General features: G+C 44.1%; 1 protein-coding gene across 3 annotated transcripts in view; it reads right to left on the bottom strand.

Annotated features, from left to right (window-relative positions):
* The window catches only part of nde1 (nudE neurodevelopment protein 1), a 43,395-nt gene extending 32,874 nt beyond the window's left edge, over positions 1-10,521 (bottom strand). For 2 of the 3 annotated variants that reach the window (XM_048552301.2, XM_048552300.2), the window contains exon 1: positions 9,978-10,521. In XM_048552301.2, the coding sequence (XP_048408258.1) occupies positions 9,978-9,984 (7 nt within the window). In that variant the 5' untranslated portion in view covers positions 9,985-10,521. Of the gene's footprint in view, positions 1-2,150; positions 2,363-9,977 lie in introns of those variants that run through there. The other variant, XM_059654193.1, reaches the window with a different exon arrangement.
* Positions 10,522-15,056: the final 4,535 nt, after the last annotated feature.

Genomic DNA, 15,056 nt, shown 5'->3' with positions numbered 1-15,056 from the left:
TTTGCTGGTATGACTTAGGTAACGCATAAAGTCATTTCCATAAATCAAGAAAATGCCAGAGTATGATTAAAAAACTGCTTTCTTTCAAAGCAAATAAAATACATTTCTAGCTATTGTACCAGACCACTTTGTGTGAACAAACGCACACAATGTGAATAAGACTTTCTGACGGAGCCTGTGGCACTGGTAAATTCATCACTCTCCCTGTTACAAAAGTCATAAAAAGGGCCTTTAAAACTTTTTAGGATAGGTACAAAATTGTTATGAAAGTGGTAGGCAAAGCACAAGGCCAGCTCAGCAGAGGTGCATGTGCGTGTGGAAAAACAAACAGCCCTTTAGAAACCTCAATATCTCCTAGCTCAGGCTTCCTTGTTGATATTCAACAGGATGGCACCTTGGGCCTTATTTAATACGCACCTAATAAAGGCCAATAACGTTCGGTACAAGGCAAACTAAATGTGATCTCAAGCTAAAGTAGTGGGCAAAGGGAAGGTGGCCCTCCCACCTCCCTGCAGGCATTGGTCAGAGCTACTCACTAAAGGTGACAAATGGAAGGCAACCAACCAGTCCCCAGAAATAAAGAACATTAACACTCATACGGAGACAAGAGTTGGAAGGGGGGGGGGGGGGGGTTCTCATCAGGAACTGCCTTCTCCAGATAATCAGAAAGATTGGGGTAAGAGTTTCCTAACTCTTTAGCTACTGAGTCTAATGGTCCTACCACAGCTACAGACCAAAAACTATGCGGCATCCATTCATTGGCCACCCAGGATCAGTTAGCCACACTCACCTGTTACAGGTTGTATGCCACTATCTATTTAACTTTTGCATCAGATCTACACTAGTTTCTAATATATCAAAAGCTTGTTTTCAAATAAATCTGTTGGACTTTAACCTAGTTAATAAAATGTGAGGCTGGATGAACACAGCAGGCTCAGCAGCATCTCAGGAGCACAAAAGCTTTTGTGCTCCTGAGATGCTGCTTGGCCTGCTGGGTTCATCCAGCCTCACATTTTTATTATCTTGGATTCTCCAGCATCTGCAGGTCCCATTATCCCTGGACTTTAACCTAGTGTTGTGCGATTTCTGACTTTATGTATGTTTAGGTTTAACATTTTACTTAACTACACTACTTTACAAAGATAATAAAACTGATGGTTGTAAGGAAAAAGAACCATCCTCCAAATGCAATTCTGCCTTTCAGAGCAACTTAAAAATCAATTTGCATCACAAATAAACAGGGTGCGTATGGCAGTGTTTAGCATGCTCGCCTTCATTGCTCAGAACTTTGAGTAATGAGTTGGGGCATCATGTCGAGTTTGTACAGTACATGGTGAGACTTATTCTGGAGTAGTGTGTCCAGTTCTAGTCTCGCTGTGATAGGAAAGATATTATTAAGCTGGAGAGGACTCAAAAGAGATTTATCAGCATGTTGCCAGGAATGGAGGGTGAGAGTTATAAGGAGAGGGTGGATAGGCTGGGACATTTTTCCACTGGAGCAGAGGTCAAGACATGACCCGATAGAAACTTCCAAGGTCAAAAGATAAGGTGAATGGCAGGTGTCTTTTCCCTGGGGTGAGGGATTTCAAGACTAGATGAGAAGAGAAAGATTTTAAAAAGACTGAGGGGTAACACTAGTTCATGTGTGGAACGAACTTCTAAAGGAAGCGGAAGATGCGGGTACAGTTACAATGTTCAAAAGTCATTTGGATATGTACATGAATAAGAAAGATTTGGAGGGATATGGGCCAAGCACAGGGAGGTGGGCCTAATTTAGTTTGGATCATGTTCAGCATGGACTGGTCGGACTCAAGGGTCTGTTTCCATGCTGTATGACCGTAAGGAAAAAAGAAACAAACACCCATTGCATTAAACATTAATAAGTAGGTAACACTGTGGGGCATTAATGTATTGGCACATTAATTGCTCTCCTTTAACACTTCAAAGTAGGAAAATGCCTTTCTTGTCTCCAAGTAAACATTATTTCACATAATATTGTTCTCTATTAAATACTTTTTTTGCTTTCTGTTTTGATTCTTATATGGTATCATTCTAAATATACTTCGGGCGAGTGTCTGAAATAATGCGGAAACCAGACAGTAAGCATCAACTGACAGGACATCAGAGTCAAGCCCAGCGCAAGATCTTACGTTAGCAAACATGAGCAACCGCTTTAACCAGGGCACACAAGTCAAAGTGGCACAGTGAGAACAACATATCACAGGCCAGGAATTAAATCGAGCACATTACATCCTGGATGTGAGTTTGCTCACTGAGCTGCAAGGTTCGTTTTTCAGACGTTTCGTCACCATACTAGGTAACATGATCAGTGAGCCTCCGACGAAGCGCTGGTATTATGTCCCGCTTTCTATTTATCTGGTTAGGTTTCCTTGGGTTGGTAATGTCATTTCCTGCATTAGTGATGTCATTTCCTGTTCTTTTTCTCAGGGGATGGTAGACAATCTACCATCCCCTGAGAAAAAGAACAGGAAATGACATCACTAATGCAGGAAATGACATTACCAACCCAAGGAAACCTAACCAGATAAATAGAAAGCGGGACATAATACCAGCGCTTCGTCGGAGGCTCACTGATCATGTTACCTAGTATGGTGACGAAACGTCTGAAAAACGAACCTTCCAGCTCAGCGAGCAAACTCACATCCAGAACCTCAACTTGAGCTACAAATCTTCTCAAAACTCGCTAACATTACGTCCTTTAGGCTCTACATTGCAACAAACCATCACTATACTAACTGTGCAAATCTTCAGGATACACATTAATTTAAAAAACTCTGAAAAAGACTCTCAGGCATGAATACATAAAAGATCTGAAGGAACTTGCACTCTTAAAAAGAAACTGCAATTTTGTTGAATGTTCCCAGATTTTAGAAAACTGACTGACTGATGACTAAAGAGATGACTAAACCCAAGACCTACTCACAAGGTCAGGCTGAGAATGACGTCAAAACAAGAGGGGATAAAACTATTTTTAAAATGTCACAATGGTGCAAAATCTCTTGACATTTTGAAAAAAAAATTAAGCAAAGCTGATAGGACAGTCTTAGATATGGAAAAATTCAAACATTTATACAGTGACTGAAAGATCCATTTGACTTCTATTCCATTAGAGAGGGACAAAAATAAAAGGAAACAAGTTAAAAGTCAGACCAAGGGAATAAAGGAACATATGACTCATGATATAATAGTCCCAAGATATGACTGAAATCTTGTTAAAGTCTAGGCTGCCAAGAATTCTTGGAAAAACTTGTGATGCGGATGAATAATATAAAAATAGAACATAGGATACAGGAAACCAGGCTGACTGCAAGACCAAGACAATAAAATGTGAGGCTGGATGAACACAGCAGGCCAAGCAGCATCTCAGGAGCACAAAAGCTGACGTTTCGGGCCTAGACCCTTCATCAGAGAGGGGGATGGGGAGAGTGAACTGGAATAAATAGGGAGAGAGGGGGAGGCGGACCGAAGATGGAGAGTAAAGAAGATAGGTGGAGAGGAGAGTATAGGTGGGGAGATGCTGCTTGGCCTGCTGTGTTCATCCAGCCTCACATTTTCTTGTCTTGGAATTCTCCAGCATCTGCAGTTCCCATTATCTCTGACTGCAAGACCAACTGGAGGAGAGAAGGGGAAAAAATAGCAGTGGGTACAAAATATGAATAGTCAATTTTTGAGCAAATTGACATTCATGAAGATCAGTGGATATTAGAAGAAGCGAGAGTCAACATGGATAAGGATTTCAGGAGCAGTGTACAATGTTACACAAGTATAAATAATCTAGGTTAAGATGCATTGATCTCAGTCTAACCAGGATTTTGTTGTTTGCTTCAGTTTACAAGTTGAGAAACCAATGCCTTTAATAGAGCTGATGGGAGATAATGGAAACTGCAGATGCTGGAGGATCCAAGATAACAAAGTGTGAAGCTGATGAACACAGCAGGCCAAGCAGCAGCTCAGGAGCACAAAAGCTGATGTTTTGAGCCTAGACCTGGCTCTGATGAAGGGTCTAGGCCCATAACGTCAGCTTTTGTGCTGATTTGCTGCTTGGCCTGCTGTGTTCTTCACACTTCGTTAACAGAGCTGATGGAGCAGGTTAAAACAAAATCCCAACATTTAGTCAAAAAGATTTCACTTTCATCACTTGCTGTTAAACAAAGCACTGGTTGAAAGATAGTCTTGGAGATGATAAGCACGCGCATGGAAGCTGCATCTTTGTGTAGACAACGGAGGAAGATCCAATGACTGTTGCTGAGGCAGGGTTGGGTCAGGGGAAAGAAGGTGAAGGAGAAGCAATTATCACGGTGCGCCGGTCACATTAATATGGGGACAGTTGTATCACCTTCTGTATCTGTTGTCCATTCAACACCAAAGATGTAGGTGTCAAACTAGATAAATGCTGTCAGAGACACCATTAAAAGTTTGGCAATGTTGTGAAAGCGTTGAGGAATATAATTTGGCCAAGTGGACAGACTGCATGCACTGATTGAGCACAGGAAATACCTTGCCTGATTGAGGCCTCTGTGACAGAGGACACAAGAGTGTGATGATTAAACTGATGGGATAAAATGCAAAAAATCAGATTAAAGGAAGCTTTTAAGTGGGGGTTTAAAATTACCATTTTGAATATAGAAACCAAAGGAAAATCTCCCTGATATTAATGTGATATTTTTGCAGAGATAAGGCTCAAACAGAACATCAAAATGGGTTTTAAAGTCAACTAACAAACACCACAATATTACAAGCCTACTCACTGAGCCAACCCAATTTCAGGACTGCATACCCATGCCATGTTTATTTTCACACTAATGTCTAGAAAGAGGAACTCAAGTTATCCTGAATCAACCTCTGCTAATCCTGCCAGGAATATACAGTTGAATCCACTCTAAACAGGTGGTGGCACTCTCTGCCAGTTTAGCAATCCAAAACAGCCTACTTATCCCCATACCTGTGACCCTGCCTGACAGTTTGTGGGGCCCAGTTCTAAAATTTTGTACTTGTCCTTTCTTCAGGAGTAGCTGGATTTTTTGGCACAACTTTATTTTAAACCAAAGGCATACAGTTTGAGCAACATTAAAAAGTAACTTTATTCATTCCATGTAATCAAGCAATTAAATTCTAAGAAGAAACCTGCACTGCAAGCTACAGATATTGATAAACAACCTTTTAAATTAGTCAAGTGAAACATTTTACCATATTTATTATGACAATGCATGCCTCCAAAACAAACTTTAAAAGCTTTATATTTTAAGGCATTTCTAAAGGGTCTCTCAAGATGTACAATTCCATTCCATTGAGGACCTCCAACCACTGGTATGATCATACAGAGAGGTCCATAAGCAACAGGAGATGGTGATGTGGTGGTAACGCAACTGATGGTCTGGAGAGAGGGTTCAAACTACCACACAACAGATAGTAACATTTTAATTAAAACAGAATGAGAAACCTAAAACTACTGGTGACCATCAAGCTACTGTTGTTAAAAAACATGCACCTGACTCATTGATTGTCTTCCCTAAAAGACAATCTGCTGTCCTTACTGGTCTGAAGTGACAGACTGATCAATCAACCAACAATGCAGCTGAAAAAAACCACTCCATTGTATCATATTGACATAAAGTCTAAAGAAAGGACCGAAATAGGACACACCACCCATCAATCTTGGCACCAGAAATAAGTGACAAACCCAGACCTGACTATCCTGCAAAAATCCTCCTTAGTAACAAATGGGGGCTTGTGTCAAGATCAGAGTGCTCCCACAGACTAGTTCAAAAGCCTGACTCAGTCATTTACTCAACACCATAGACAACATTCCAGACAACACCATGAGTATCTCCTGTGCAAATCAGCAGGTCAGACCAACCGAATAGTGGCAGCACAGGCACATACATTGGAAGGGGGTTGCCCTAGGAGTCCTCAACATTTGATTCCGGCCCCTATGAAATTGCACAGATTAAAGGTCAAATCTCCGGCTGACTACCACCTACTACAGCCATCACAGCTGATGAATCAGTGCTCCTCCATGTTGAACACTACTTGAAGAAAGCACTGAGGGTGACAAGGCTGCACAACATATTCTTCTGTTGGGGGTGGGGCAGTGGATTGTCCTTCAATATCTATCACTAGGTATGGCTCAGTAACATCACTATCCACTGAGCTAGCTAAGTCTTAAAAAGGACACAGTAGTTAGTCTGGTCATACAACAAGGGATGGGGGTCTCAACAAGAGAGAAAAAAAATTACTTGATGTCACCCTCACCAATCTACCCAAACAAATGCCAGCCCATGACAACACCAGTACAAGATACCACCAGTTAATTCTCATGAAGATGAAGTGCCATCCTCAGCGAAATGCACACCATCATGTTGTAGGGCAGTAACACCATGCTAAAAAAGATAGACTTCAAACTGACTGAGCAACTCCGGGCTGGTTATCCATGAGGCACTGTGGGCCAACAGCAGAAGAACTGCACTCCAGCACAATCTGCAACCCCCGGTCCAGCATTTCCCGCACCCTGTCATGACCATAATGCCAGGGGACACAATTTAGTTTAATGAAGAAAGGGAGACCCAGGCACACTTGGGGGGAAAAAAAAAAAATCAGCTGTCAACTCAAGCTTGCAGAAAAGAAATCAGACCTAAGATCTACAGAGCTGCAACACCCAGCCAGTGAACTAACTTCAGCTGCTTCAATGATCTTCCCTGCATCATGTCAGAAGTGTGCACTGATAACTGAACAACATTCCATACTGTTTGCAACTTCCCCGCTGTTATCCGACTTATAAACAGACTGCTCATTTATCACAGTTGATCTTTCTCTGCACTTCTCTGTAGCTGTAACACTATATTCTGCATTCTGTTCTATTACCTTGATGTACTTGTTTAAGTTATGATTTGTCTGCATAGCATGCAAAACAATTTTTTCACTGTGATAACAAGGTGCAGAGCTGAATGAACACAGCAGGCCAGGCAGCAAAGGAGCAGGAAGGCTGATGTTTTGGGCCTAGACCCTTCATCAGAAAATTTTCTGAAGAGTCTCTAAAGAAGGGTCTAGGACCGAAACGTCAGCCTTCCTGCTCTTCTGATGATGCTTGGCCTGCTGTGTTCATTCAGCTCTGCACCTTGTTATCTCAGATTCTCCAGTATCTGCAGTTCCTACTATCTCTGATATAATTTTTTTCACTGTACCTTGATACATGTGACAAGAATAATTCCAATCAGGCACTGAAGCGGACCGTTTCCATATGCAACAAGGCTTGGACATTACCTAGGCCTGTGGTAACTTTCTCCAATAACAGGGGGATTGAGTTTAACAGTCGTGAGATCTTGTTGCAGCTCTATAAAGCTTTGGTTAGACCGCACTTGGAATACTGCGTCCAGTTCTGGTCGCCCTATTATAGGAAAGATGTGGATGCTTTGGAGAGGGTTCAGAGAAGGTTTACCAGGATGCTGCCTGGACTGGAGGGCTTATCTTATGAAGAGAGGTTGACTGAGCTCGGACTTATTTCATTGGAGAAAAGGAGGAGGAGAGGGGACCTAATTGAGGTATACAAGATAATGAGAGGCATAGATAGAGTTGATAGCCAGAGACTATTTCCCAGGGCAGAAATGGCTAGCACGAGGGGTCATAGTTTTAAGCTGGTTGGAGGAAAGTATAGAGGGGATGTCAGAAGCGGGTTCTTTACACAGAGAGTTGTGAGAGCATGGAATGCGTTGCCAGCAGCAGTTATGGAAGCAAGGTCATTGGGGTCATTTAAGAGACTGCTGGACATGCATATGGTCACAGAAATTTGAGGGTGCATACATGAGGATCAATGGTCGGCACAACATTGTGGGCTGAAGGGCCTGTTCTGTGCTGTACTGTTCTATGTTCTATGTTCTAAGCTAGAATCTAAAAATCTCCCCTTCATATTCAGTGGCATTACCATCTCCAGGTTGCCCCACCATCAATACCCTGTGGATTACCATTGATCAGAACCAGTATTATGCATACTGGAACTGCAATAGCATCTCAGAGCCTGAGAATTGCACAGCAAGTAACTTACTTTCTAACTCCCCAAAACCTGTCCTCATCAATAGAGGAACAAGTCAAGGGTTTGATGGAAAACTCTCCACTTGCCCGGACTAGTACAGCACCAGGGACACTCGAGAAGCTCAACACCATCCAACCCACTGACTGGCACCCTTCAACATTACTCCCTCCATCAATAATGCACCTATAACAGTGGCCATCATGTACAATAGGCACTGTTGTAACTTGCCAAGCTGCCTTTGACTGCATCTTTGAAACCAGCTAACTCCCGTATGTAGAAAGACACAAGTAGCAGATCCTTGCAACGCCAGCATCTGCAAGTTCCCTCATTAAGTTTTACACCAGAATACTGTGTTGCTACGTTGGAATTTCTTCTTGTCATAGGGTCACAATCTTGCACCTGCTCTACTAACAGGAGTACCTACACCCAAGGATGGCAGTTGCTCAGCACTACAAGAGACAGGCAGTAATTTGCAGTCCAGCTAGCAACACCCACACCTTGTATTTTGAAAGCCATTCACATCAGCAGCCACCCACCATGTCCAAGCCAAGCCCGCTCTGACATTCACTATAGATCACAGCTGACTGACTTGCACCCTTAACCCCACTTCCCTCCCTGCCTCCTCTCACAATAATCTTTGCCTCGGTAGTCAATGGTCTATCAACCCAGCCTTGAATACCTTGATGCTCCCAACCAGTTGGCTCTCTGTAAAAAATTTCCAAACACTAACCACAGTCTTTTTGGGGGGGCGGGCAAGAGAGAGACAGAGAGACAGACAGAGAAATTCCTCTTGGGTCTTAAATATACAATGCTCGAATCATTATAGGACAAAATAGTCCCTTCAGTCCATCGAGTCAACACCGAATGAACTCCTCTAACTACGTTAGTGCCATTTTCCAGCACTAGGCCCACAGCCTTGAATGTTACGACCTTTCAAGTGCTCATACAAGTACTTCATAAAGTTCACGACATTACCATCTCAAATACCCTCCCAGGCAGTGCATTCAGAATGCCACCAACCTCTGGTAGAATGGGAGTTTCCTCTAATCTCCTTTAAACCTTCTGCCATTCAACTTAAAACTATGTCCCTTGTTACTGACCCATCAACTAAAAAGGAACAGCAGCTTCCTCTCCTATGCCCCTCAATTTTACACACCTCAGTCAAACGGCGACCCTTTAATTTTGTTTCTGTCCTACCCTTAGCTCTAGACTTTCCGACTAGCATTGCCCTTGACAGTGTGAGCGTTTGCCAGCGAGGGCTGTGGTGATTCGTTATGTTTGGATGTCCATTTCTCGGTATGAAAGCTGCCTTTTGTAAGATTGCTGCTGCTGCAGTAATGTGTGAACACAGCACTGGGACAGGATGGAAATCAGGGCTGACACGTGGCACATTGTGGGATTGGGTATCCGGACAGAGACAGGAAAGCGGGGAGACGGACTCTAGTCAGCGGGGAGGAGAGGCAGGCAGACAGACAGACGACTCCGTTGTGGGGTGGGGGAGCGAAAACAGACAAGTAGACCCCATCCTGGGGGTGGGAAAGAAGACTTTGAAAACAGACAGACCCCACCAGGGATGGGGTAACAAACACACCCTGGCGGGGGGGGGGGAGAGAAAGGAAAGGAGGTAGACAGATCCCACCCCTAGGGGTGGGGAACAGAGACAGATCCCACCCTGGGTAGAATGAAAAAAAAAGAGACAGATAGACCCTGCCTCAGGGACAGGGTGACAAACAGACCCCACCTGGGTCGGGGGTCGAGGGTGTAGACACAGGGACACAGACAAGCCCTCATCCAGAGATTGTGGGTAGGAGAGACAAACCCCCCACCCTAGCGATGGGGAGAAGCACAGACAGATCCCCACCCTGGGGTGGGGCGCGAGAGGGGCCCGACTCTGGGATGCGCCCTGACGCCGGCAGCTCCTGCTCCTTACCTTCCATCGGCCTGTACCCTTGGCCCGGTCCGTCAGTCAGCTCCTGTCCCCCACCCCGGCTGAGGGAGTGAGTCCGTGCCTAGGCCTCAGGCCCCTGTCTCTGGGAAGGAAGGAAGGAAGTCCGGGCTGTCCGCAGATACACACCCCCAGTCCCTCTCTCTGCAGCGGGGACAGTGTCCTCTCTCTGCCCCCGGCCCGCGCACACCCTCTACCGCCCGCCCGCCCTCTCTCTCTCTCTCTCTCTCACACACACACACACACACACCCCTTGTCTTTCTCTCCGTCTCTCCTTCTCCCTGTCCCTCTATTAAAAACTCTTTCTATCCCTGTTAATTCTCTCTCTCTCTCCCCCTGCACATGCAAGTGTCTCTCACTCTGTGTATAGGCACACTGCTACACTTTAGTCGGTGTTCTTCTCTCTATATCTATCACTTTATATACTCTTTTCCTTTTTTTTTCTCCTGTCTATCCCTGCATATTCTCTCTCTGCCTGGCCTTTTCCCACACTCTCAGCTTCTTCATGTTCCTCTCTCTCACTAAGTCGTGGGGGGGGGGGGGGGTGAGAGAGCCTCAGTCTCGAGCGGCTCTTTAAATCCAAACCATCACAGCCGGGAGATTCTCCGCTGCCATTGGTCAACGCCTCACAGGCGGCTCAGCGGATTGGCGAGACCGCAGCCAATCACAGCGCCAGAGGGCGTCAGGCTTTGTCTGAGCGGCTCGAACCCCGGATGGGGCGAGATCCTCTAAATTCCCCCTCGCTCCAGCAATGATTATACCCCCCCGGAATAAATAGACCCACCAGGGTAATTATATCCCCCAGGAAAGTAATATCCCCAAGGAATAAACATACTCCCCAGGGTAATTATATACCCGAGGATTAAATATACTCCCCAGGGTAATTATATACCCGAGGATTAAATATACCCCCAAGATAATTATATCCCAAATATATCCCACAAATAAACATACCCCAGTATATGAGTTCCTCAGGGTAGTGTCCTTGTCCCAAACATCTTTAGCTGGCTCATCAATGGTTTTCCCTCCATCGTAAGGTCAGAAGTGGAGATGTTCACGAATGATTACACAATGTTCAGCACCATTCATCACTCCTCAGATACTGAAGAGTTCACATCTAAATGCACAAGATCCAAACAATGCCTAGCCTTGGGCCAACAAGTGGCATGTAACATTTATGTCACACAAATGCAAGCCAATGACCATCTCTAGTAAGATACAATATAATCACCACCCCTTGATATTCAATGGTGTTACCATCACTGAATCCCCCACTATCAGCATCCTGGGATTTACTATTGACCAGAAACTCAACTAGACTTGGTACATAAACACAGTGGCTACAAAAGCAGGTCAAAAGCTAGGAATACTGCAGCAAGCAACGCACGTCCTGACTCACCAAAGCCTGTGGACCGTCTACAAGGCACAAGTCAAGAGTGTGGAATACTCCCCAAATGCCTGGGTGAATGCAATCCCAACAGCACTCAAGGAGCTTGACACCATTCAGAACAAAGAAGCCTTTGCTTGATTGGCACCACATTCACAATCATCCATTTTCTCCACCACCAGTACTCAGTCACAGCAGTGCATACTACCGACAAGAAGCACTGCAGAAATTCATCAAGGCTCCTCGGACAGCACCTTCCAAACCCATGATCACTTCCATCGAAAAGAACAAGGGCAGCAGATACATGGGGAACACTACCACCTGCAAGTTCCCCTCCAAGCCACTCACCATAGTGATTTAGCAGGATATGTTCCTTCAGTGTCGGTGGGTCCAAATCCTGGAATTCCCTCCCTAATGGCATTGTGGGTCTACCATGAGCAGATGGACTACAGTGGTTCAAGAAGGCGGCTCACTCCCACCCTCTCAAGGGTAACTAGGGACCAGTAATAAACGCTGACCAGCCAGTCATGCCCACATTCCCACAGACAAATAAAAAAATCTACAGAAATAAATTCACACATAATATACTCTTATATACCCCATAAATAAATACCCTAAATATATCTATAAATACGCCCTTGTATAAATATGTCCTAATATATCACCTTAAATACACATATACTTAATATATCCTAAAATAGCCCCATTGCCCCCTAAATTTCCCAATTTAGATACCAGAAATACATATCCCATTTGTATACCCACAAAAATAAATGAATTGACTCCAGAAATAACATATCCCTTAACATGTCCTTAAATAACACCCAGGAAAAGTCATAGTCCCTAATATACCACAAAAATAAATAAATACCTGCTAAATAAATACCCCTAACCGATTCTTTAAAAACCCAGAAAAATATATGCCAATATATCCCCAGAAATAAATACACCCATAATATTCTCCTGTGTACCTCTGTCTTAAATACACTCAATGACTTGATCTCCACAGCCCTATACAGCAATGAATTCCACAGATTCACCACCCTCTGGTTGAAGAAATTCCACCCATCTCAGTTCTAAAGGATAAACTACGCTCGGTTTGCACTAAACAACTTCACCTCCCAGTCGCGAACCATTTCAACTCCCCCTCCCATTCCCCAGACAACATGTCCATTCCTTGAAATACCCTCAAAATAAATACCCCCAATAGGCCCTCAAATATTTCCTTATATAACCCCAGAAATAAATATACCCCAATTTACCCTTAAATACTCCCAAAATAGATATACTCTCCAGAAATAAATTTACCCCCAGAAAGTACCCCTAATATACCCCAGAAATATAGAACCTGCAATTATACCCTTAAGTAACCCTGGAAACAAATATACCCCTTATATCCTTAAATAACTCTGGAAGTAAATATATCCCAAATATTCCTGTAAATACCCACATTACCCGCATAAAAACTCAAATATACCCCAACCCCTCAAAAATATACCCACTAAAAGTACTTCCCATATACCTGAAAATATCCTGATCACCATTAACTACCTCATTACCCCAATTACCTCCTAAACACCCCTAAAAATGTCCCAAAGTACGCATAAATATACCCCCAAAACAACCTTATTCCCAAATATAGATGTACCCCCTCAAAATCCTCACTTCCCTTAAATATCTTCCACCCACAAATGTACCCACATATAGCCCAATTATCACTCATTTCCATTCACTCCAATAAGCCATAGTCACCCCAATAATCCCAAATGTAATCTTCCAAATTACACCAAATACCCACATATCATCCCATTAAACCCAAATCAACCCCACCCAAATACCCCATTTATTCCCCAAAAGCCTCACACTCAACCCAATACCTCCGACCCCATGGTTGATAGGTTTCTCAAACCCCATTCTCCTGCCTTCTCACTGTAATCTTCGATACACTTACCAGTTAAGAAAAGCAAGGATGACATGCAAATTCGTGAAGCGTTCCATATTTTTAGCTTTTGTGCTCCTGAGATGCTGCTTGGCCTGCTGTGTTCATCCAGCTTCACACTTTATTATCTTGGATTCTCCAGCATCTGCAGTTCCCATTATCACAAGAAACTGTGTACCTCTGTCATAAATACACTCAATGGCTTGGTCTCCACAGCCCTATACAGCAATGAATTCCACAGGTTCACCAGCCTCTGGTCAAGAAATTGCCCCTCATTTCAGTTCTAAAAGGCAAAGTACACCCAGTTTGCACTAAACGACTGCACCTCCCAATTGCGACCCATTTCATCTCCCTCTCCCAATCCTCAGACAACATGTCCATCCTGGGCCTCCTGCAGTGCCACAACAATGCTATCAAAAGGTTGCAGGAACAGCACCACATATTTCTCTTGGGAACCCTGCAGCCCAATGGTATCAATGTGGACTTCACAAGCTTCAAAATCTCCCCTCCCCCTACCGCATCCCAGAACTGGCCCAGCTCGTCCCCACCTCCCTAACATGTCCTTCTTCCCACCTAAGATAACAAGGTGTAGAGCTGGACGAATACAGCAGGCCAAGCAGCATCAGAGGAGCAGGAAGGCTGACGTTTTGGGCCTCTTCCTCCCACCTATCCCCTCCTCCCACCTCAAGCCCCAAACCCATCTCCTACCTACTAACCTCATCCCACCCCCTTGACCTGTCTGTCCTCCCTGGACTGACCTATCTCCTCCCTACCTCCTCACCTTTACTGGCTCCACCCCCAGCTGTTTGACTTGTCTGTCTCTTCTCCACCTATCTTCTCCTCTATCCATCTTTTATCCATCTCCCCCCTCTCCCTATTTGTTTCAGAACCCCTTTCCCCTCCCCCATTTCTGAAGAAGAGTCTAGGCCCAAACGTCAGCCTTCCTGCTCCTCTGATCCTACTTGGCCTGCTGTGTTCATCCAGCTCTACACCTTGTTATCTCAGATTCTCCAGTATCTGCAGTTCCTACTATCTCAGTTCTAAAGGGTCATCCCTTCACTCTGAAGCTGTGTCTTTGAGTCCTGGGCTCTCCTCCTTGTGGAAACATCTTCTCTAAGTCCACTGTATCTAGGCCTCTCAGTAGTGTGTAAGTTTCAATCAGATTCCCCTTCATCCATCTAAACTTCTTCAAGTACAGATTCAGAGTCCTCAACCATCCTTATTTGACAAATCCTTCATTCCTGGGATCATCCTTAGATACAGGTCCCAAAGCTGGTCACAATATTCCAAATGCGGTCTCACCAGAGCCTTATACAGCCTCAGTAGTACATCTTTGCTCTTTTGTTTGTGGTTTCTTGAAATGAATGCTAACATTGCATTTGCCTTCCTGACTGCCAACTAAACATGTGTGTTAACCTTAAGTGAATCCTGAACCAGTTCTTTTCTGCTTCAGATTTCCAAAGCTATTTTCCATTTAGAAAACAGATTATGCTGCTCTTCTGCCTACCAAAGGACATAACCTCATACTTATCCACATTATATTCTATCTGCCATTTTCTGCGCCCACTCTCTTAGCCTGGCCAATACTTTCTGCAGCCTCACCACTTCCTCAACACTACCTGCTCATTCACCTATCTTTGTGTCATCAGCAAATTTAGCAACAATACCCTCAGTTCCTTCATCCAGATTGTTAATGTATAACGTGAATAGTTCTGGTCCCAACATGGACCCCTGCAAA

This window comes from Stegostoma tigrinum, chromosome 23, assembly GCF_030684315.1.
Source record: "Stegostoma tigrinum isolate sSteTig4 chromosome 23, sSteTig4.hap1, whole genome shotgun sequence".
NCBI lineage: Eukaryota > Metazoa > Chordata > Chondrichthyes > Orectolobiformes > Stegostomatidae > Stegostoma > Stegostoma tigrinum.
Note: the sequence above shows the minus strand (reverse complement) of the source record. Positions and strands in the feature narration are given on the sequence as shown.